The 25440-nt window shown below is 42.9% G+C and overlaps 1 protein-coding gene across 2 annotated transcripts in view; it reads right to left on the bottom strand.

Moving 5' to 3' along the window:
* Positions 1-20259, bottom strand: part of ADAMTSL1 (ADAMTS like 1) — an 852153-nt gene extending 831894 nt beyond the window's left edge. The window contains exon 1 of one of the 2 annotated variants that reach the window (XM_070495595.1): positions 19955-20259. In XM_070495595.1, the coding sequence (XP_070351696.1) occupies positions 19955-20038 (84 nt within the window). In that variant the 5' untranslated portion in view covers positions 20039-20259. The remainder of the gene's footprint in view (positions 1-19954) is intronic. The other variant, XM_070495594.1, reaches the window with a different exon arrangement.
* Positions 20260-25440: the final 5181 nt, after the last annotated feature.

The following is a 25440-nucleotide window of genomic DNA, read 5'->3' as shown; positions in this document are numbered from 1 at the left end:
AGTTCGAGGCTCTCCTCAGCAGCAGTAGTCATGCACGAGGCACAATGGCAGACAGGCTGGTCAAAGTTAGAGCTACAGAGATAGCAATCAACACATATCAAGGCTTGCAGAGGGCCAGAGGAACTCTCCTATCACTCTACATCCCGCATGGCTGACAGGTGTAAACCATGAGCATGGAAAACCTGTCAATACAACCCAACCAAACACACCACCCTCAGACCAAAAATCACATGGAAAGCATCACAAAATAATTATAAAACTCACTGCCAGTACCACTGGCAGCTTCTCACTCTTCAAGGGAGTACTTTAAAGTTTATTTGTGGAAGGGGACTAAAGCTGGCCAACTTCTAGAAAAAGTCCATCGATGCAGGCAATGGCTAGGTTGGGGAGGTATCTGGCAATCAGCGGGGGTGGTACCTGCTGTAAGTCTGTTGCCTCTGGTGTTTGGTGGAAAATTTTAACATGAAAGCTGGCAAAGAGCAGGTAAGAAAAGGGAGAGACCTTAATATAATCTCGCAGGTATTTATGGCTTGAGTGGTGCCTCTGCCCACAATCACAGATTGTTAGGGCTTAAAAGGGCCTCAGAGATTAACTGGTTCAATCCTTTCCCCTTTACAGATGGGAAACAAAGGCTCACAGAGGTTATGGGGTTTGCCTGAGGTCACACTGCCAATTATGTGGTAGAGCCAGCCCCCAGCCTGTGTTCTTTCCCTAAGGCCCCGGATGAAAGACTTGGCCATAACCATGGCCTCTGTGATCTGTGAATGTCTCTCATGTCAGGGGTACCTTCAATCTTCTTCTATGTCTGTGGTACCAACGAGTTCTGAGTATACCCCAGTAGTTAGAGATAAAAGAATCATAACTGAGAAATGAGCCACAGTGGTTAAAAAAATGCATAACAAAATACGGATTTCAATCTTTTTGTAGAGTTGCCAGAGGGAGAGATAACAGGTCTGTAAAATGACATAAGGCACAAGTGTCTCACGTGTAAATTCATTTCACAGAGAAATCATTTTTATGTAGCAAACAGCAAGGAAATTATGCTTAGAAAAAACACACTCACATGCATATTTATACCCAAGTTGGGGGAGTAGAAAGGAGCATAAATAAAGACATCATTTTTGTTTTGTTTTGTTTTGTTTTGTTTTTATAAAGAGCTAAATACTAAATACAAAACCTGGAGGTAGGGACATGCCTGGCATGTTCGAGGAACGGTATGGAGGCCAATGTGGCTGGAGCACAGTCAGTAAGGAGGAGATGGGAGGAGGGAGGGTCAGAGAGCGGGCCAGACTTATAGGGCATCACAGGGCATTTTAAAGCTTTAGCTTTTACTCTAAATGAGAAAGAGTAAACAATGAGAGCCCAGTGGAGGTTATTAAGTAGAGGAGTACCATGCCCTGACTTAGGTTAACAGGATCATCAGGATGCTGTACTGAGAAGAGACTGAAGGTAGATACGAGCAGAAGCTGAGATGAGGTGGAGAGCACTTTTCCAATAATCCAGGCAAGAGGTAGGTCATTTGAACCAAGATGGTGACACTGAAGATATAAGAAGTGACTTTCTCCTGCACCTATAGATGGAGGAGCTCAGAGCATTGCTGGTGAATTAGGCGTGAGACGTAACAGAAACAGAGGAGTCAAGAACGGTCCCAATGTTTTTAGCCTGAGCAAATGGAAGAATTGAGCTGCCTTTCAATGAGATGGGGATATCTGTAGGAGACGCAGCGTGTTTTATTTTGTTTGGAGGGGGATCAGAAACTCAGTTTTCCACGTTCTGTTTGAGATGCCTATTAAATATCCATGTAGGAATGCTAAGTAAGTGGTGAATACATGAGGCTGGAGTTTAGGAAAGTTCTGGGCTATAGATACAAATCTGAATATGAGAGACTAATTACTATTTAAAGTTCTGATGCTGAATGAAGTTACCAAGACGTGAGTGTGGAAAAAACCAGAATCCAAGAACTGATCCTTGGGGAGCAGGGAAAACCGAAGAAGAGCAAATCTGCAAGGCAGGAGGAAAGGAGAGTGTGGCATTCTGGAGGCCAAGTGATGAAAGACTTTACAGGAAGAGGGAATAATCATTTGTGTTGTGTTTAGGCAACAAGTCGAGAAAAATGAGGAATGAGAACTATCCACTGGAGTTGGTATTATGAAGGCTATTGATGGCCTTTCTAAAAAACAGTTTCAGAGGAGTGATGGTATGAAAGCTTGACTATAAGGCACTCAAGAGATAAAGAGAGAAACTGGAGGAAATATAGGCAACTCTTTCAGAGTTTTAGAGGACAAAAGGTTGGGGAAATGGAGTGGTAAATGAAGGGGCAACTAGTATCAGGAGAAAGATTAAGATGGCAGAAATAACAGTATGTTTACCGGCTGATGGGGAAAGTCCAGTATTAAAAGAAAGAAGGAAAGAAGGGGCAGAAAAGGGAGGAAGAATTATTAGAGCAATACCCTTGAACAGGCAAATGGGGATGGGATCTGGGACACCAGCTGGAAAGATTGGCCTTTGTTGGGACGGTTTACCCATCAAAATTGGAGAGAAGCCAGAGTACGTGAACTAGATGCAAGTAGGTGCAAAAATGTGGAAGTGTTCTGATAGCTTCTATTTTCTCAATTAAATAAGAAGCCACAACTGAGAACAAAGAAGAAATTGTGGGAGGTTTGATCAGAGAAAAGAAAGAAAATATTCATCTGAGGTAGTAGGAAAGTGGATGGACTAGAGAAATACAGTATGATTGCTGAGCAGCACACGGGCCCATTTGAGGACAGTGATCATGAATTTAAAGTGGCCACATTCAGCTGCATAGGTGGGATTAGCTTAATGTTTAGCCAAGCGAGCATACCAAAGAGAGAAGAATGAAGAAGTTAAGGGAGTGGCTATGACTGGCCGAGGCATTTAAGCTGGCCAAGATGGGAAGGAAGGTGAGCAAGGCACAGCGAAAAGGTGGGAGCATAAGGGCTTGAAGGTTCCAGGAGAGTTGAATAATTATGGAGTTTGGGATTCTAGGGGAAGTGAATTGGAAAAATAGAAGTGAAGTTTAAAGAGTAAAATGCTTGAAACTGATATTATGGGGGAATTACATTTATTGTTAACAATAAGACTTTGATGCCATACCACATATATACACACAGTAAACCTGCTCTGGACACCACATCCAGCTTCTCATTAGTTTCAATGGTGATAGCTATAATACCTTGTCCTCGGTGCCAAAAAGCATGTGAAATTCACTATTAATGACGCAGACTCCCAAGACCAAAGCTATTCTCACTGAAGTGAAAGCCATTTTCACTGCAAATAACTTGATATCCTAAAGACAAAAGAACAATAGGGAATTAAAACAGAAGTGACTTGAAGCAAACAGCCCACAAAAAATAAAACAAAAGCAAACATCCTTAAAATTGTCCTTGCTTTAAAGGAAGATCCAATGACTGACCACAAGAATATGCAGAAACATACATGGGTGTGGTAGGCTGATAATGGCTCCCAAAGGTGTGTCATGCCCAGTGTCTAGAAAAAGGGTCTTTGCAGTGCTTAAGAATTTTGGGATGAGGTGGTTATCCTGGATTATCCAGCTGAGTCCTAAATGCCAAGACAAGAGAGAGGCAGAAAAAGGCTTGACACACACTGACAAGAAGGTTTTGGAAGACAGAGGCAGAGACTGGAGTAATGGAGACACAAGCCAAGGAATGTAGCTCTCAGAAGCTGGAAGAGAAAAGAACAGATTCTCTCCCAGAGCCGTTGGAAGGAGCGTGGCCCTGCCAACACCTTGAGTCCTGATTTCTGCCCTCCAGAACTGTGAGAGAATAAATTTCTCCTGTTTTAAGTCTCCTAGTGTCTGATAATTTATTCTAGCAGCCAAAGGAAACACACACAACGTAATCTAAGGAATGTCTATTCTGCCGGCTGCTAGGCTGGGCACTTTGAGAGGACCCAAGATGTATACGGCTTGGTCTTTTCCTCGACAGTTTTAACTACCTAGTTTAATTGATCTAAAAGAAAATGATCAATCAAATCTAGAAAATAAGAAGTCAAACCACTTGAAGAAATGTGTCCTAAAATGTGGGGAAAAGATCACATATGAGGTCACAACACAAAAGGAGTATCCAGATTATGGATTCTTGAATAAATTCCAAAGAGCTTGCACTTTACTTACATTTGTTTTAAAAAAAAAAATACAATATGGAGAACAATCTGTTGTAATAACCTGATTACTTAGACCATTATATTCAAAATGAAAGCATTTTCTAGGATAGCCTGTACTAAAGGGAATATATTTATCCCCACCCAATGCACAGAAAAGATTTACAAAATGAATGAAATAAATTTAGTGGAAGAGCTCCTGTCATCTGTTCCCAAGTATGAGCCTCAGAAATCACCCAAGAAACTAATGACTCTATAGGAGGAGCCTTAAAAATTCAGAGAGAACTCTACCACACCTTCAACCAAAACTCAGTTTACCACTAAGAAAGCCTTCTCATTGAAACAAAAGAAACCAAGACACAAAAAACATAAGAGGTATGAACTGTAACCAGCAAGTCACTCAATGTCAGATTCAATCATTTTCTATTTTTCTTCAAAACAGCCTCAAAGAACCACACGCCCAACATTCAGTGTTATCTGTTCCACACCCTGGACCCTCTTTGGAGCAACTGATGGAGAGGTGGCAGACCGCCCTGGGAGTGCCAGCCCCGTTCTCAGCAGATGCTGCTTTTGACTCATTAACAGTGGCAGCTAAAAACATAATCGGGCCCAGCGGCAAGGAAGGAGAACTGCTTGAGCTCACGGTTGGCTGACAGGCTCCCGAATTCCCAGTCAGCAAGCATTCCTCTGAACAGCCATCTTCCACTGCGGGGAAGACCTAGAGAAAAAGCCAGCAGGAGATGGCACCTATAGCTCTACACAGGTGGATTCAAATTAAATGTAAGTCAAATACTCCTGCTGTTGCAGGGGTCTCACGGAGCCATTTTCACCCAGCTTCTACATTGCTGTCTTGCTCTAAATAAGACCTTTGTTTGTAATACACAAGAGAACATGATTATCCACCAACTTGTTGCAAGTGAGCACCACTGTGAAGTTTTGCCAAGGTACCGATCCTTGGATTTGGGAGGTCCCTTGTCCAGCTCTGGCCCTGGCTAGAACTTCAGCATACACCTCTTTACTAATCTTACCGAGGCACCAGCAAGGATGCTGATGTGACCTCACCAACCTGTTTTGGGGGTTATGTTAACAACTGCCACAACTTCCTGATAATGTCAATCAAACACTTGTCAGCTTCATCAGAAGCAGAGAAAGCAGACAACACTGCACCTTACGTAAAAGCAAAACTAAAACAGCTGAAAGAGGCAGGAGGTGGAAAATGTTTACACTTGTTGAAAAACATCCAATTTGCCTATTAACTTGTTTGAAATTTTAGAATTTAAAACGTACATTTTTCTACTTGGGGGATTCATGTTGGTCTCCAAATGCTGCTTTTTTTCCCAACTTTTCTGAAGGTACTACTAGGTTACAGAGTGAGAGGGATGGTGAAAAAGAAAAGGACACGTCTCAAAAGCTCCTTTAGACGATGAAAGACGTTAAGAAAGCAGCCTACCTAACCCGCCAAGCTCTGAATTCTTTCTTTCTTTCTGCTAAGGAGAGGAGTGGAGAGAGGCTCACAAACTGTGCACAAAAGAAATGCCCAGGCTCATATTTCTGCTCCCATCCCATGGCACAGAGAAGAATGACAAACCGGAAGGATGCCAGGTAAGCTAGGGCCCAGATAAAAGCACAGTATCATGGTTTCATAGATCAATTACAAGGGCCTTCTCATTGCAATAGGACTTTTTTTTCTTCTTTCAACAAACAGACATTATTTGATTAACAGTCCCATGGGATGGAGAACTAGTTTTTATCTGTAGTTCACCAAAAGAATAGGACTTATCAGGTGATTTGGGAACTGAAACAGTCGGTTGGTAAAAAGCTCCATTTTATTAATGACAATGCTGCCAGCAGCCCAACCAGAACGCCACCTGGGCTTACACTCAGCTGAGGAGATGCCCATGTGCACTATCATCGACACAGCTGCGCGAGGGCAGCCTGGGTAGACTGAGTGTGCGGCAGTAAACTGTTTTGTTCAGCTAGCTGTGGACACTGCACTTCTAACCCATAGCCTATTTCCCCCCGACTTCAGTCCATCATCCCTCTCCTTATAATTTTGAAAATGGTGAATCAGACAAAAGCCTCTCCTAAAATAAAATGCACAAACTCCTATTTTTAGTGGTTCCCATTCTCTGGCTCTTGGACTCAGCAAGGGCCCCTAAGTTACTGAAAGTGATTTGTAAACCTACACCCATCTAAACATCAACTGCACACTTGCACGTATGTATGTGACTTTCCAAGTGTATTATGCAAGAGGCCAGCTTACCTCCTGAGTTCAGAGCTGTCCTCCCAGCCTCCCCGGCTAGGACATGTGGCCATGTGACTGAGTTCTTGTGGTGGGATAATAGGAAGTGGGACCCTACTGGAGATTTGAGTCCAGTCAGGAATGCAAAAAATGGATGTGGGCAGAAGTGAGGCATTCCACTCCCAAGACTACCCCAAGAAAACCTCCCATGCAATTCTCAACATTCTCTTCCCTCCTCTGTCATCCAGACCCAGGCACCAGGGTCACCTTGGAAGCCATGTGTTACCACAGCACGGTCTCCGTCAACACAGTCCCTAAATGACTGCTTGGAGCAGATCATCTGCTCCTGCTTTAGCCCTGCCAATTGGACTCTTATGTGAACAAGAAATAAACTATTTTGTCAAAACACTGGTATTTCAGGATTTCAGTTACAGCAGCCAGGGTTTCCTCACCTAATACAGGTACATAGGTGCTGTTGTAATTAGCAATGTACATATTCACTTTATTTTATTTCATTTTCATAAGAATGCTTAACATGAGCATATACATTCATTAAAAAGCAATACCAAGTTCAGTTCAGAGCAGTTTTTGTCACTGCATATTTTCTCAAAAACACTTCATTAACCCTTTTTTCAACAATTTCCAGCATTGAGCTCGATGTGTCATATACAGAGGGAAATAAGTCAGTCTCCAACCTTACGCTTACAATATAGTGGGGATGGCAGACATATAATAAACATACAAATATGTGTATCACTACAAATGACAAGTACTTGAAGGAAACTGGGCATTGTGAGAGAATAACAAGAGATCTAACGTAGACTGGGGCAGGGGAGTTGGAGGGACAAGCTCTTCTGGGGAAGGGATATTTAAGCTGGGAAACAGATGGATGAGCATAAACTAATTAATTAAAGAAAAAGAAAGAGCCGTCCAGCAAAGAGAAGAGCTTGTACAAAGTCCCTGAAGTAGGAACAAGCTTGAAGCCCTTAAGGAAATGAAAAGAGGACGGTGGGGCTGGACAGTAGTGAGCAAGGGGAAGATGGGGGGGGGGGGCAGAGGAGAAGGATGAGGGGAGGGATGAGGAGAGCTAGGCAAGAAGTGGATCATGGCAGGCCTTGATGACTAGAAAGGATTTTTTTTTCTTTTTTTTTTAAAGATTTTTTTTCCTTTTTCTCCCCAAAGCCCCACAGTACATAGTTGTATATTCTTTGTTGTGGGTCCTTCTAGTTGTGGCATGTGGGACGCCGCCTCAGCGTGGCTTGATGAGCAGTGCCATGTCCGCGCCCAGGATTCTAACCAACGAAACACTGGGCCGCCTGCAGCGGAGCGCGCGAACTTAACCACTCGGCCACGGAATTTTTAATCTTAGCCTAAAGCATACATTCTCAGTGAGGACAATCATGCGCCCAAAGGGGTGAAAAATTGATTCCAACATAGTTTATTTATGGTATTAAAATTTCACGGGGGTGGGGGTGAGTTAGGAGAAAATGTCTTAAAATGTCTAAAAAGGGAGGTGATTATCAAAGAATGGCTCAGAAATACTGGGCTAAAAGCAACAGGAAGCTTCTGAAGGTGTTCAGCGAGGGAGTTGCCACAATCTGATTGCATTTCTAAAAAACCATCAAACAGAGCTATGAATAGTTTTCCGTGCTAAAAAAAAAAAAAAAGTTTTCATACCGTATTAGGGAAGATTGGAAACCCCTGTTCATTTCAGGAGTTATGGTTAATTGATATTAACCCACTAGGATCATGTAATCTAAACCCTTCATTCTAGAGATTAGGGGGAAAAAAATGAAACTCAGAAAGGCTATGTAACTAATTTGTCCAAAATCATGCAATTTGAAAGTAGCAAGCAGGGTTTGGATCCTGGTCTGCCGCCTTTTCTTTCAGCACTGTTCGCAAATTCCACTCTACCCCTTCACACATCTGTGCTATGCATGCAGTTAATTTGCATGCCTATATTTTACATATTGATTCATATTTGATCTCCCTTCACACAGTATTTGAGTCAGATGTACAAAAAGGAAAAAAATAATTTATTTTTGTCATGCTCCTGGATCTTTTAGAGGAAAAACAATGTGGTAGCCACATATTGTCTCCTTTCTTGAAAAATGTCAAGATTTGCAGGTTACATGCAAGACTAAACACAAGAATCCATTGGCTCAGTTGATTCGGCCGAACGTGCAAGAGGTGGGTGGAGAATTGCTCAGCTTTTGTTGTAACCATTGGCAGAAGATTCCCAAAGTGAGTCCAACATTTAAATAACTGTTTCCCAGGCCCCTCAGATTGTAAACTAGGGGTCTGAAGAAGAAGGTGTTGCTTTTCTTTTATGCCAAAAAAGAAGTACACAGAAATAAAACAGAATACCAATGTTCATAGCAGCAGTATTATCTACCATGGCCAAAAGTGGGGAGCAAGCCAAGTGTCCACTGACAGTTAAACAGATAGACAAAATGTAGTAAATACATACAATGGAATATTATTTAGCCATAAAAAGTAAGAAAATTCTGACATGTGCTACAACAGGAATGAACCTTGTGGACATTATGGTAAGAGAAATAAGACAATCACAAGAAGACAAACACTGTATGGCCCCACCTATATGAGGTACCTAGAGTAGTCAAATTCATAGAGACAGAAAGTAGAATGGTCATCGTCGGGGAGGGGGGGAAAATGGGGCGTTGTTATTTAATGGGTATAGAGTTTCTGTTTTGCAAGATGAAAAGAGTTCTAGAGACTGGTTTCACAGCAATATGAATGTACTTAATGCTACTGAACTGTACATTTAAAAATGATTAAGATAGTAAGTTTCGTTATGTATATTTTACAATTACAGTTTTTTTTAATTTAATAGATAATTCAAAGATAATTTTAAGTGGTTTTACAGTAATGTCAGAGAACCTCTGTTCATGTATACACACAACACAGCCAGAAAACTTAAACATCTAGACCACATCTTGGAAGTCCAAAAGTTTAGAAAAGCTAATGAGGTTGAAACCAAAGCAAGAAAAAGAACATTCTGGATTCCTGATAATATTTTACTTTCAACCCTCTTGAATTTGATTCGATTAGTAAAATGTGAACAGAAGCAATATCTGTCACACCGAGTGGAAGTATTTAATTGCCAGTGGAAGGCAGAGCAGCATTCTCCACTCCCTGCCCTGGCAGCTGTGAAGCCCGAGGGTGGAGATGGGGCAGCCGTCTGCATGGATTCCTGAGCACACACAGTGAGCCAAGCCCTCCTGACAATCCGTACTGGACATGTGGCCTGATGGGGAAATAAACCTTCATTGTGTCAAGCCACTATGTTTTGGGGGTCGTTTGTTACCACAGCGTAATCCAGCTCATCCTGACTAATATAGAATTTTAAAGGCAACAATAGAATATGAGAATTTGAATTTCAGCTTACATCAATAGATAGATACTCTTTAATAGTAAAAAAAAAAAAAACCCTTTATTTCTCTGCAACTGATTTCTGAAAGAAAATTCACAATTATCCTTCTTCATAAAATGTACAAGATGTTTAACAACGATTGTGAGCGGTCAAGAAAACTTCTTTCCTTTCCACATGGAGTACTACATCATAGGCTGTGCATGACTCAGTGGAGAGCGTGTGTGTATTTTGCTTGGCTGGCTCGTGAGAGAGATGGGAGAACATCCTAAATAATAAGCACATGAAACGTTTCCTTCCTTCCCTCCAAGAACGTAGCAACAGTTGCTACATCGCACTTGGGTAGAGAAGGTGTTCAGAGGCACGTACTCTCCCTTTCATCAAGTGTCAAGTTCCTGGATGCTTTGACTGTTTTCTAAATAAGTATCTGTTAACCTTCCGGGGCGTGATGACTCAAGGAGAAAATACACAGAAGCCAGTTTCTAGCAGGTTATGTGGGGGAGGGGGAGGGGTGAGGGCAGAGGGTTTCCCTTTCCCTTTCTCCTCCCATCATTCCTCTGCTGCAGGCAGAGTGACTGAGAGCTGAAGCTATTCCCAAACATCTGAAAACCATTTATAAAAAACTGAGGTTACTACAAATAAAGACACTTTAAGCTGGTGGTTCATATCTTTAGTTCATGATGTAACTAGACACTAAAATAATAGTGTACGCTCTGGTGGGAAAAATCACCGACTGGAGTTATGAGACGTGTGGTCCGCTCCTGCCTCTTCCACTAACAAACTGGGACATGTCACTCAACTTCCTAGGACCTTATTTCTCTTGTCCATAAATAAGACAGATCAGAGCAGTGGTTCCCAAAATGGGGTGATGGTCCAACTGTGTCTGAATCCTCTGTGGGTATGTGAGGAGGGGGAAAGGTGATCTGTAACAAATGCAGATTCCTAGACTCCATCCTTTTCCTACTGAATTAGAATCTCTGAGTGAGGCCCAAGAATCTGCATTTAAAAGCTTCCCAGAGTTTAGCTGCGTGGCTCCAGTCTTTGGTGACCTTTGGAATTGTGCAAGACAGCCAAACTGACTTACACACAATGAAGTTTGTGAACTACAAGACTAAGGAATCTATAAGGCTCCTTCTGGCTGTATAATCTTAAAGTCATGAGCAGAGCTGAAAAGAAATATGTAGCTCTCGCACCACCCACTCCATCCCCCCAAAATGCATAATTCTCTACCAAGAGATCATCACAGTGCAAACTAAAATATTAAAACTGATATGGTATTACTAACTATTCAAAACTTCTTCCCCATTCACTTCACCTCATCTCCATTCTTCACCACAAAAAAGCCTGAACCTCAATCACACCTCAGAGAATAAATTTTAATATCACATATGATATTTTAAGGCCAGATCTTTACATCATTTTAACTCCATGTTCTCTCATAAAACTGTTTCCAAATATGAACACCAAAATTCGTAGAACAATAAAATATTTCTGTGCTGTATCTGTGAGCAAATAGGCTGGACTATATTTACTGAAGCGGGTAATGGGAAGTAAACAGTTACTGAATGATTAAAAACTCAAACCTAGAGGGCAGCCCCAGTGGCCCAGTGGTTAAGATCGCCCAGCTCCACTTCCGTGGCCCCAGTTTGGTTCCTGGGCATGGGCCTACACCACTTATCTGTCACTGGCCATGCTGTGGCGATGGCTCACAAACAAAAAGAGGAAGAGTGGCAGTGGATGTTAGCTCAGGGCAAATCTTCCCCAGGGGGAAAAAAAAAACCTCAAACATAAAAATGGAGATGGAGAGAGTATCTATTATCATGTGTGGCAACTAGCAGGCGAGTCAGGAAGCACTGATTCCCTTCCCCGAAGAAAGTCTGACTCTCTTAGTTGCAGAGAGGGTTAGTAAATCCAGAACTAGAACACAGTCTTTAAATCTCACGTTTAGCGTCTTTCTTGTAATACTGACCCAAGTCTTACTCACACTGGGAAACAAAAAGTATGAGTCTCTGAAAAGTGTGCATAATAACCAGAATGAGCTTTAACGGGATTTGGACATGGATCAGGACAGGAAAATAGAAATAATGAAAGAGAATAAATTGTGCTAACTTCCAGTTAAACACAGCAGATTGAATATCATATTTTCTCCATTCTCACCCAAATGTCTGCTAAAACAACAGTAAATAAATAAAGATGACAAGAGAACTGGAAAGGAGACAACAGCCGACAAAAGATGCCAATAAATTTTTGGACTATGGAAAACTGGTGGAGGAATTGCAAGTGACTTAACAGAATTGCCCCTGCAAAGGGATGTAGTGATGAGAAGCAAGACTGTTCGGCTGGTAAAACTTCAGAAAGGCTTCAGACGTGGAGGCACCTGGTGATGCAAAGGGTGGGGGGCGAAGTTTTGGCTACACTAGGAATAGTGGTTGAAAACTTATCAAAGGAGGAGCTGTTGAAAATTAAAATGGAGAACATCTTTAGGAAAGTATAACAAAAAGATAATAATAAAGACCAGAGAAAAAATTTTAAAAGAAATCTGGTCAGTCCAGGAGGCTTAATAACTGGCTAATAGGAGTTTCATAAAAAGCAAACACATGAAATTCTGACAAGGAAATTATCAAAGACATATGAAAATAAATATTCCCCAAACCAAAGGACAGAGATCTGTTGATGAAGAACCTAGCACACCGAATTTAATGAACCCACACCGAGGCATAGCATCATGAAACTTTGGTTCAGAGGTTGGCAAACTACGGCCTTTTGGCCAAATGTGGCCACCGCCCATTTTGGTAGATAGGTTATTGGAACACAGCCAGGTGCATCTATTTACATATTGTCTATCGCTGCTCTTGTGCTACAGTGGCAGAGCTGAGTAGGTGTGACAGAGGCAGTGTAGCCTACAAGCCTAAAATATTTCCCCAAGAGAAATGAAAACTTATGTCCACACAAAAACCTGCACGTGAATGTTTACAGCAGCATCACTCACAGTAGCCAAAAGGTGGAAACAACCCAAATGTCTATCCACAGACAAATGGATAAACGAAATATAGACTAGCCATACAATGAAAGATTATTCAGCCATAAAAGGAACAAAGTACTGATACATGCTACAACTTGGATGAACCCTGAAAACATGCTAAGTGAAAGAGGCCAATCCCGAAAATAGTAGAAGAAAGAAAACAATAAAGATGAGAGGAGAAATGAATGTAAGAGAAAACAAACCAATAGAGAAAATCCATGAAACCAAAAGCTAGTTCTCTGAGAAGACCTAGCAAATTGGTAAGCCACTATGCAGACTCATCAGAAAAAAAGAAAGAATAAATAACCAATATCAGGAATGATAGAGGCAACATAACTACATGTTCTAATAATATTAAAATGATGATAAAGGAGCATTATAAACTACTTTATGCCAATAAATTCAACAACTCAAATGAAATAGGCAAATTCAGGAAAGACAAAAATAACCAAGATGAAATATATAACTGGAATAGCCCTATATCTATTCAAGAGTTTAAATTTGTAGTTAAAAACCCTGCCACTAAGCCAACTCCAGGTCCAGACTGTTTCACTTGTGAATTCTACCAAACAGTTAAGGAAGAAATCATACACAAACTCTTCCAGAAAATTGAAAAGGAAGGAATATTTCCCAACTTATTCTATGAGGCCAACATCACCCTGATACCAAAACCAGACAAAGATATTGCAAGAAAAGAAAACTATAGACCAATATCCTTCATGGACGTAAATGCAAAAATTCTAATCAAACTTTAGTAAATGGACTCCAACAATATAAAAAGGGGATAATATATTATCACCGTTATCATCGAGTTTATCCCAGGAATGCAAGGTAAGTTTAACATTAGAAAAAAACCAGGGCGGCCTGGTGGTGCAGCTGTTAAGTGCACACGTTCCTCTTCCCTGGCCCGGGTTCACCAGTTTGGATCCCGGGTGCAGACATGGCACTGCTTGACATGCCATGCTGTGGCAGGCATCCCACATAGAAAGTAGGGGAAGATGGGCACGGATGTTAGCTCAGGGCCAGTCTTCCTCTGCAAAAAGAGGAGGATTGGCAGCAGTTAGCTCAGGGCTAATCTTCCTCAAAAAGAAAGAATGAAAGAAATCAATGTAATTCACCATATTAACAACGTAAAAAAGGAAAATCATACGATAATTAGACACAGAAAAAAGCATTTAACAAAAATCCAACATCCATTTCTGATAAAATCCGTCAGCAAATGAAGAACAAAAAGAACTTCCTCAACCTAATAAAGGGCATCTACAAAAACCTACACCTGACATCACACTCAACCGAGAAATATTGATTTACTGTTCCACAAAATCAGGAACAGGCAAGGACATCTGTTCATACCACTTCTATTAAACAAGGAAAAGAAATTAAAGACATCCAGGCTGGTAAAGAAGAACTGTCTTTGCTTGCATATGACATGATCATATGTGTAGAAAATCTGATGGAATACATCAAAAAGCTACTACCACTAATAAGTGAGTTGAGTAAGGTTGCAGAAAATAAGAACAATATACAAAAGTCAATTGTTTTTATATAGTAGGAAGAATCAGAAACAAATTTTTAAAAACAGTGCCATTTAAAATAGCATCAAAAATATGAAATACTGGGGCTGGCCCTGTGGCCGAGTGGTTAAGTTCGCGCACTCTGCTGCAGGCGGCCCAGTGTTTCGTTGGTTTGAATCCTGGGTGCGGACATGGCACTGCTCATCAGACCACGCTGAGGCAGCGTCCCACATGCCACAACTGGAAGGACCCACAACGAAGAATATACAACTATGTACTGTGGGGCTTTGGGGAGAAAAAGGAAAAAAATAAAATCTTTAAAAAAATAAAATAAAAAAATATATGAAATACTTAGTATAAATCTGACAAAAATACATAAAACCCGTACACTGAAAACTACCAAATATTGCTTAGAGAAATTAAAAAGACCTAAATAGAGAGGTATATTATGTTCAGGGATCACGAAACTCAACATTGTTATGAGGCTAATTCTCTCAAGATAGATCTATAGATTAAAACATCCTCAATCAGGGGCTGGCCCAGTGGCATAATGGTTAAGTTCGCCCACCCCACTTCCATGGCCTGGGGTTCGCCGGTTTACATCCCAGGCACAGACCTACACATCACTCATCAAGCCATGCTGTAGTGGAGTCCCACATATATCTAGAGGAAGACTAGTGCAGATGTTAGCTCAGCAGCAATCTTCCTCACAAAAACAAACAAACAAACAAACACATCTTCAATCAAATCCTTGCATGCATTTTTTTTTAAAAAGATTGGCAAACATTGTAATCAATGTCCTTGTAAACGAAGGGCAAAGTTGGAGGAATCACACTTCCTAAGTTCAAGACTTATTGTCAAGCTACAATACTCAAGATAGTGTGGTACTGCCATAGCAACAGACATTTGGTTAACTGGAATAGATAGAGAATCCAAAAATAGACCCAAACATGTCTGGACAACTAAGGTTCCACAAAGGTGCAAAGGCAATCCAGTGAGAGAAAGGATAGTCTTTCCAAAAATCTTGCCAGAAAATTGAAAATCCATGGGCAAAAAATGAACTTCAATCCATATCCTGTACCACATGCAAAATTAATTCAAAATGGAATACAGAAAAGAGAAAATAAAACTTCTTGGAAAAAGACCTCTGTGATCTTGAGTTAGGCAAATATTTCTTAAGACCAAGACAATCTACCAATAAATAATTCAATTAGTTCAACTCCATCAAAATTAAAAACTTTTGCCCCTCAAAAGATACTGTCAGGAAAATTAAAAGACAAGCCACAGACTGGGAGAAAATATTTGCAAACGATACATCCCATAAAGGACTTATAGCCAGAATACATAAAGAATTCTCAAAACGTAAAAAGAAAACAACCCATTAAAAAATGTGCCAAATATTTGAATAGAAATTTTGCCAAAGAAGATATATGGATTCTAAACAAATCCATGAAAAAATGCACAATATCATTAACCATTAGGGAACTGCAAATTAAAACCCAGAACAAGCTACTGCTATACCTACTAGCATGGCCAAAATAAAAGACTGGGCTCACCAGGTGTTGGCACGGATGCAGAATAGGAACCCTCACACCCTGCTAGTAAGGGCGTAAAATGGTAAAGCCTTCAGAAAACAGTCAGTTTCTTAAAAAGTCAAACATACATCAACCAATGATCCAGCCGTTCCACTCTTAAGACAAATGAAACTGCACATTCATGCAAAGACTTTTCATAAATCTTCATAGCAACTTTATTTGTAATAGCCAAAAACTGGAAACGTACTGTCTGTCAACAGGTGAATGTTGATGGACAGCAAGCTGTGGAGTATTCATACAATGTACTACTACTCAGGAATAAAAGGAACAAATTATTGATACATGCTACAGCACAAATCATCTCAAAATAACTTTGCTGAGTGAAAAAAAAAAAAGCCAGATCAAAAAAAGGGAAGAGGGGTACCTACTCTATGATCTATTTGCATAAAATTCTAAAAAATGCAAACTAATCTATAGTGACAGAAAGTGGATCACTGTTTGCCTGGTGATGTTGGGTGGGAGAAAGGGTGGCAGGGAGGGATTGCAAGGGGTAATGAGGAAACTTTAGGGTGATGGTGTCATGGGTGTGTACATATGTCAAAACATCAAATTGTATACTTAAATATGTGCAGTTTACTGTATGTCAATTATACCTCAAAATAATATAAAACAAACAGAAAGGTTGCCTTCGGGCTATGAGATCTGAGGTTAGGAGAAAGAGTAGGGCAAAAAGTTGCTATGTTTCCTCATAAGCCCTTAGGAGTATTTTATTTAACCGCATAAAAATGAAAATGAAAACAAGAGCAAGAACATACCAGAGGATAACAAAAGAGACAAGACAGTCTTCTTCGAGGTGTTTAGTTGAAAATCAGACACCCATAAAGGCACAAATTCTTGCCAGCCATCCTGAAAACTACTTACTTCATTACTGAATTCCCAACAAAGATACTATTTAGAATGCCATAGACAATGAAAATATTCCATCTTAATGTTTGAATGAGCTCTCACTGATCTACCACAAAAAGAACACGAATCATCACTGTGACATTTTTAAGTAACAGTAATGGATTTGTGTTGGCTGCACAACCCTCTCCAACAACCCTATTTATTTTTATAGTGGATTGCTACAGATGGGTTGCAGAAATCATTAAGTAGTTGATAACAACTAGTGGTTAAAACCGTCAATTATGTACTTCCTTACCTGGGAGAAATTTGGGCAGTGAATGAATTTGGGTTCCTCTCACGAAATGAAATTGATGTCAGTAAGATAATCAGTTTCATAAGAACCGAAAGAGTGAGCTACCTTCAAGTTACACAGGGAAAGAAAATAATCTTGCAAGTTAGGATGGTAATTTCAGGCAGAACAGAACAGGGAAATAACCCCTGAAAGCAGAAATTCAGCAAGAAGAAAGGAGAAATGCTGGGATTTCCAAATAATTTTCATTTGCATTAAAATTGTCCTTTGGGCTTTTGGAGAATATGGCTCAGGTGTAATTCATTTTAGGGAGCCAGAATCTCTTGAATATAGACCCTCCTTTCACTGTGACTACAATACATTGAGGAGGCCTGATAACCCTGGTAGTCATGCCTTCATGTATGGAGTGCTTTGATTTGTAAACAGTTCGAAGAATGTATAAATTCCAAATAATGTGCAAATCATTTGGCACTAGCTTTTGGTTATGGAATGATTTCTTCTTGATTTGATATTAAGTATCCTCAGTTTGTGGTCTAATTCGATGATTAGCTATAATGTCCACGTGGTTAAAAAAAAAATGAGGACATTAAACAGTGCTGCCAGATCAGCTGCTTCTGACTAACACCTGAATAACTGAAGTGCACTGCATTCCACTAGGATAGAGAACTCACCCAGCACTTTAAACTCTTTTCTATCCCTTCCCTGACAAGTTGAGTCAGGCTTCTCACATGTGGAGAGCAGCCCTGCCGAGCGGAACAAGAAAAAGTCATTTGGAATTAAAACAATAAACCACTTCCAACATACACACAAGGCTCAAATCTGCTTTCATCATCTTCAACCAGAAGAAAGTTGGTTGAGAAACGGAGCAAGGAAGAACAGGTGTGTAAGGCTAGGAAAATCTGTTTGTCCCAAATGTCAGGAAGGCACTGAATGGCTTAAAATAGGTCTAAACAGGCAGAGTGCTAAAGTATAAAAAAACTAACAAACAGAAACCCCACAAATCTAAGAAACGGTGCATCTTTACATCTTCCTTAGCATCTTTCCTGGATTCGAATATTACCAGATATTTTACCAAAATCTCAAGGATAAGATAGAATTTCTACCCCTGCGATTATTTAAAAATAAGATAGAAGGCGTTCTGTCTGGATATGTTAGATGCCAACCTGCCTGGTGTTGTTGGAGCTGGCAGTACCTTGCAGAACATAGGCCAACAACCTCATTTTACAGAGGAAATGGAAGGTTAAGGGCCTTGACCAAAATGACACAGCTAGTTAGGGACAGAACCAGGACTGGAAGGGGCATGTTAAGACTCTCTCCCTAGACTGTCTCTCTTTACTGTCCTCCTTGAGTTTCCTGTTGGGATCATGACTCTATGAGAACAGGTCACTGTAAGGCTCATTTTTACACAGTGGTTTTCAACCCAGCTGCACAATGGAATCATCTGGGAGCTTTATGCGTCTGATGCCTGGGCCTCCCCTCCATGCTCCCAAGGATTCTGATGCCATGCAGCTGGGGTGTGCCCAGCAAAAGGAGTTTCAAGAACTCCCCTAGGCAATCCTAAAGTGCACCGACCTCTGAGCAGCTGTGCCATGGTGCAGAGCGTGTGATGAATAACCTGCTGATGATTAAGACAAGATTCTGCAATGGGTCTCCATCCTCCAGTCTAAGCAGGTGTTCCTTGCTGAAAGTTTCTATCCCATAGTAGTGTGGACCCGTCCTCATGTCCAAGCCCGCTCTGGGCTCTTCTTAATCATCATTCTTGGTCCTCACTCAGCCTCTAAAAGTGTTCCACTGCAATCAAAATGACCATTCAAATAGAGATCCGAAAACAAGCTTCAAAACCTTAAGAAAAAGCGAGGAAAAGAAATCCCCTGATTTGGACAAGTCTCCATAAGCAAAACAGAGGAAAGGAAGGCTATCTGGTGATGATTCCGGCCAAGAGTATCTGGGCATTTTCCCAGAATTACCCAAGTAATCCTGTGAAAAGCAAATCTGTGTAGGCTAAATTATTGTACAAACTGCCTAAATCGTGAGTTTTAATCAAAAGTTACCGGACTCTGGAAAGAGTGAATGCCAAAGACACCACATGCATCCTGGGTTTGACGGACCCCCGACCACTTCGCTAAGGATCTTTCAGGAGTAGATCACGGCAAAGTCGACTGTGAATGACACACTCGCCCAGGGCCCTTCTGCTCCGCCTGGGGCCTGAGCCCCTCACTCAGGAGAACTCTCCAGTTCCTATAGCCAGTCCGGCTCGGGGAAAAAACCCTAGGAGCTTTCGGAGGGGGCGTGGTGAGGACGAGTCCACGTGCATCGGCCAGAACCACCTCTTCTCCACCGCAGAGGCACTAGGGAGCCCACCTGGTCTGGCGTCTGCACCCCTTAAGGCGCTCCGTCCCCTACACTCGGCCGCTGGTGGCCCTAGGGTGACGATGTCACAAGTTCACTGGGCACCCAGGGGAAGGACGGATGGGAGACGTCCCAGCGCCCGAGCCTCCCCGGGGCCGCCGGAGCCTCCGCCAGGAAGGAGAAAAGGGGCTCGGCGAAGGACTGTCCCGAAGGGGTGCGGGGTGGCGGGCTCCGTGGGAGAAGGCCGCACCCCGCTCAGGCGCCGCCTCCTCGCCCGGATCTGCCCAACTGGAGGCAGGACCCGAGCGCCGGCGGGAAGCCGGGCCCGGGCCCCAGGAGGCTGGGCAGAGGCTCCGGCAGGCTTTGACCCGCCAGCCCGGAGCTCGCCGCGACGGGCCGCCTCAGCCACAACCTCGCGCCACCTGTCCCAGCTCGGGTGGCAGCGCAGCCCCAGGACAGACCCTGGCCGGAGACAGCGCGCCCCAAGCTATAGCGCTCCCGGCTGTAGCAAAGACTAGAAGAAAAGCCCCAGAGGGGAGGGACGCAAGACGCGCAGACTGCCCTACCTGTCCGGCGACATAGAGCAGGCACCAGGTGCCGAGGATGCGGGCCAGGAGCCCCGAGCGCCAGGGCGCAGCCGGCTGTGCCATGGTCCCCCAGAGGGGAGGGAGGGGTGTCCCGGGCGAGACCCCTCCCTGGACGCGGCGGCCGCCTCCCGCGCGGGCCGCGAGGGCTGGCGGCGCGCGGACTCCGGGCGTGCCCCGCGGGGCAGGGCTGCGCTGGGCCGGCAGCGCGTCCTCGGAGCCGCCCTGCGGCCGCGGAGCCCGGCTGCTTTGAATGGGAGCGCGTGCGCTGGGGGTGGGGGCGTTATTTGTGAATGTGCTGCTTGTCTTGGCTCGGGATGGTTCGCGCTCCAACCCCCACCCCCCCCCCCAGCACCCCCGCCGGCTCCTGCTCCTCCCCTCCTGTGTCAGCCCAGCGAAGGCGGGGAGCGCAGACACCCAGCCGCCCCCGGCCGCGACCGCGGCGCGTGTTTCGGGAAACTGGAGCAGGACTGCGCGCTGGCTTCTGTTTACTTACTCTTTGTAAAGGGAAGGTGTCGGGCCGTACACCTTGCTTGCGTTTGGAATGTCACCCTTTCTGCCCTAAGAGAGTGCGGGATGAGAAGGAAGAGTTCTCCCCAGACACTGGAGCTTTTCCCGGAACGAGTCCCCAGGGCCGTTCCTTGCGCGCTTTCCCTGGGGCTCCAAGCCTGGCGCCCTGCAGCCGCCCTGGGAACCACGCAAGGCCCTCCAGGGACTGGGGAAGAGTTTGTGCGTGTGCGGAGGGAGCGATGATTAAGAAACTCACGACCCCACGTAATGGGGCAGAATTAAACATTATGGTGTGTTTGTCCATGGGAACTGGGCGCGCGGAGAGATGCTCCCATGGAATTTGTTTTGCAGCCTGGGTCTGGGGAAAGAGGACTTTGCTCGAAAGCAGCGGGGACCCACAACTGCTAGGTAGGGACGCAGTGAACCAGGAGCCGACCTCACGCAAACGGAGCCCGAGAAATGTATTTAGTGAGACTGACGCCGCTCGTTTTCTTGTGCGGATGGGTTTCCGGGGGCAAGCCTGGGAGCCCCCTCCTCTAGTGTGGACCGCGCTCTTATTGATTAGCTTGAGGCTTTCAGGCTTTCTCTGTAACAGAAAATAAACTTCGCGCCCTTTTGGAATTCTTTGCCGTTGGGATCAAGGCTCATTTCTTCCTGAAAACCTGACGCTCCAGACCCAGTCCCCTAAAACATCTTTATAAGAAAGCAAATCCCCCACCCTTCTTCCAACCGCCTTCCAGGCCACTCCACCCCTCTTGAACCTTGGCAGCGAAGCTAGCAGAGGCGGGGAGCTGGCCCCACTTCAGTAAACTCCGCACGATAAGAGGATTCAGGGCAACGCTGGCGAAATAACTTTTGTGAAGTTCCCACGTGCGCGAGTTGGGATGAGCCCAGCATCAAATGAAGACGCAGCCACGCTTCCTAGCAACCATTCATTCAATCCACATATTCCTAAAGCCAAGCGCTGTGCTTAAATGGTGTAGCCCGTGGGTGATCTAGACAGACTCGGATCTTGCCCATTTTAATCGCGTAAACAGCCCAGACACAAACTGTCTGCTGACAAGGAGAGGCACAGTTAGGGCAGAAGTGCCTATAGGAAATGAATGTTATGTGTGCCACCATGAGCATTTGTGTCCAGAATAGGGGGCTTTTGTTCTTTTATATAGTAAAGGAGCTGCTTCTCGGAGTTCATCTTTTTACTCATTCTGTGCATATTTTGAGTTCCCAAGGTGTGAAAGAAGAAATCAGAAGAGGAAAAAAAAAATTTCTCTTTGAACTTGAAATCCCAGAAAGTCAAAGCTGGAAGGCCAAAATATTTAGAGATCTTTTTTTAAGAGGTTTTAGGCCAGGTTTCAACTAGAATTGGTGAAGAGGAGAGGGTAAGTTATTTAAAAACAGAAAACCAAACCCTAAAAAGCTGGAAACAGGATCATTGCTTCCTGTGGATCATTTCAACTGGCTTGTGTTGATAGGGCTTTGGAGCCACAAGGCTGAGCAGCGAAAGGCAAGGCTGTGGTTGGTGGATGGGGGAAAGAACCCATGCTGCTGTGCCAGGCGGCCGTGCTAGGCAACATTAACTAAGTCAAATCTACCAACAACCCTCAAGATAGGTGGTTGTCCCAGCTTGACATACGAGAAGCCCGAAGCTCAATGGCTGTCCTACCAGGATCAGAACCAGGCCCTGGAGAGGAACACAGTAACAGAATTCCAGCATTGCAAGGGAACTCTAGCCCAACTACATACTCCAAATCCCAAAGCTTGGTCATCTAGTTCAATAGCCACATTTTTTAATGTTTAAATGGGTGAAGAAACTAAGGTCCAGGAAAATTAAGTGACTTGTCCAATGTCTCACACTTAAGAGGCAGATGAATTTATTCTTACCTCATCACAGTCAGGAAAGAGTGAGCTGCTATTCCTTGAACAATGAGATAACAGAGGAAACAGAAATTTAAAGTTAATCAATTGGGCAATCACACGCAGGGTAAAGGGGAGTAGAAAGTCCAAAAGGAGGGAGACCAGCCAAGAAGATGCTGCTGTAAACCAGCCATGAGTTGCTGAAGGCTTCTGTTACTGGAGGTGCACCCTAGCTACTGGAGAACAAAGCTAGTGTTGGGAAAGCCAGACAGGAGGAAAAAAGCATTCTTTGTTCTGTATAAGAAGATGACCCCTCCTTAGAGCATCTCCATACCAGAGGTCCAGTTCCAGATACTTGACATCAGACTCAGATGTTAGCAAATCATCTGATTGTGTTGATTGTTCATGGTTTGCTTAAAAATCTATAGGTTTGTAAACTACTTTCCAATCAATACACATCACTGATAGTTTAAGAAATAACTGAGTGAAATGGAAGAAAGTATTCTCATTATCCACTGAAGATCGAGTTTCCTTGATACTGCATAGAATACAGGAAGGATGCTTTAAAACACATGTCTTTACTTAACAGCTTAATGACCTCACTATGACACATGTCACGTTCCTCGGGTACTAGAATCCATGTGGAGTATCAGAAGAGACGACTGAAGGCTCTTCATCTCACCCCAGTCCCAATCTTGCCAAAGCCTCTGCTCCAGACCACAAGCCCTTCCATCTAAGCCTTGCAGAAGGAGATGTGTTTTGGCATCACAAGTCGGACCTCTCAAAGAGTCAGGCCATTGGAACTTTAGAATACACAATTCTGAGGCTGACATTGTGTCTCTCTGTTGATCTCAGTGGCTCTTCTACTCCATTGACTGCTCATTATTTCCTAATACTTTCCTCGGCCCTCTTTTTTCTTCCTGTCCCTTTTTATCCAGCATACTTTTTTTCCAGGGCCCATCATCTCAATAACGCTCTATCCAATACCCTGTACTCCCTTGCCCCTTGGTCTTTTCTTCACATCTCAACTCAAAGCAAACTCAGTTACCTGCTTTCTCAGTGCCTGTCCTCCAGGAACCAAACACTACAGGGGAAAGCCACGGAATAGGGCAGATAAGTGTCACCATACTATCATCTTCAACAACCTCAAATGGACCCTCAACACTGCCCATCAATCCTCCTGGTTCATTCACTTTTGTACCATCCCACCCCGTTTCAAATTTTCTCCAAACCTCCAGTTCCTCCTTCACCTCTCTCCCTTTCATCAGATAATAAGACCTCCGATTTTCAGAGAAAACTGAACAAGTCTAACGGGAACAACTTCTACTTTTACCTTTTTCCACCAAATCTACTTATATCCACAACCATCTTCTCCTCTTTTCTCTCTAAGGCCAGACCCTCCGCAGAGCTCTGGGTCTAATCCCCCTTTGCCTTCAACTAGTAAAGAAACTTACTACAAATTTTTCTTTCTCTCTGCTGAATATTCAACAATCTCCTGTAAACCCTATCCTATTTTTCAATATTCAAACATACTCCAGCCTCTACTGTGTATAAACTAACAAAGAAATAAATAACTCTCCTTCCATCAGCCCACATCTTTCCTTCATAACCATGCTTCTTGAAGGTTTTATTCATACTCCTAATTGCCCTCCTCTCTTTTTATCTAATCCTCAACCCATTCTAATCAGAATTCAGCCACCATCACTCTACAGAAATACAACCTACTCCAGTCGCCAGTTACCTGCATGCTGTCATATCCAGTGAACATCAGTTGGTCCTCTCCCTACTTGTCCTTGCAAAACCATGTGGCATGGATGGTCATTCTTTCCCTCTTGGCTGTTCCACAGACATTGGCATACTACTTCTAGGAGCACAGCTTTTGTACATGCTGTCCTCTTCCCTCACAATTCCTTTGTCTACTTGACATATTACTGAGCCCCTCGCATACCTGGGTTGGATTTCTTATTTACATGTACTCATGTATCTGTATTTTCCTTCAGAGAAATTATTCTAATTCATAATTATACTTTTATTAATGTGATTAATTGACCAAAATGTGTCTTTCCTTCTCCTACCAGGTTGTAAATTCCATAGGAGCAGTTCATCATTGTGGTTCCAATGCCTACCCAGCCCAAATGCCTAGTACATCATGTCTGACAAAAATCAAAACTTGTTGCGTTAACAAGCAGATAAATTAGTACTTCACATCTTTCAGTGAGCTGACCTGGAAACTTAGCCATGAAGTTAAGACTCAAACTGCAAGCTCCTTGAGGACAGACATTATATGCTATTGGCCTTTATTCCAGTACCTACAGAAGTCCTAAGAACACAGTAGATTCCCACCCCCCCCAAAAAAAAGACTGGCTGACTAACTAAATGAATGGACAGAATCCACTGATACAATGAGAAGCTGCTTAATCCCCAGGCAAACTCCAAATACAAATCCACAGGCCACATAATTCTTGAAGAGATAGCCAAACATTCCAAGAACGCTTCCTTCTAAAAAATATAAAGAAGTTTGGTACAGAGCCAGTTACGCTCCTCATCATTGCCTAAAGTTTCCTAATAAGGAGAAAACAAAAAGTCAATAATGTACATAATATACACAGAACATTCACCACCATAGAAATTACACTTTCTACTAAATACTTAGAAGCAAAGGAAGGGAGACGCACACATCTGTTACCCAGAGTTAAGATTTATCTAAATTATTTCTAGTTAGTATATCGTGTACACTATAAAATGTTCAGCAAGAAAGGAATTTTCTGATAACTGGCTCAAATCCTGCTTCATCTCCCTCTTGGTCTTTAACTAGCTGGAAATGCCCCTCTTGTCAGCCTTTATTTGCCTCAGTAGACAAGCAAAACACAGAGCAAAACTGTTCAGTCAAGCAAAATGTTCATTTTTGTCAAGTTGAACGTTGCACACTTCGTTCAAAGAAAATATACATACCTGAATTATACAGTTGGAGTCTCCTCACTTGAGTGAAGCTGTTTCAACAATATTCCGGTCCATAGAGACATGTGGCTTCAACTATTACAAACTGTTAAATTATGTGCATAATAAAAAAATGATAGGAAACAGAAAGCAGTACATTTGTATCT

Source organism: Equus asinus, chromosome 23, assembly GCF_041296235.1.
Source record: "Equus asinus isolate D_3611 breed Donkey chromosome 23, EquAss-T2T_v2, whole genome shotgun sequence".
In the NCBI taxonomy this organism is placed as follows: Eukaryota; Metazoa; Chordata; class Mammalia; order Perissodactyla; family Equidae; genus Equus; species Equus asinus.
This window is presented reverse-complemented; position numbering and strand designations above follow the sequence as displayed.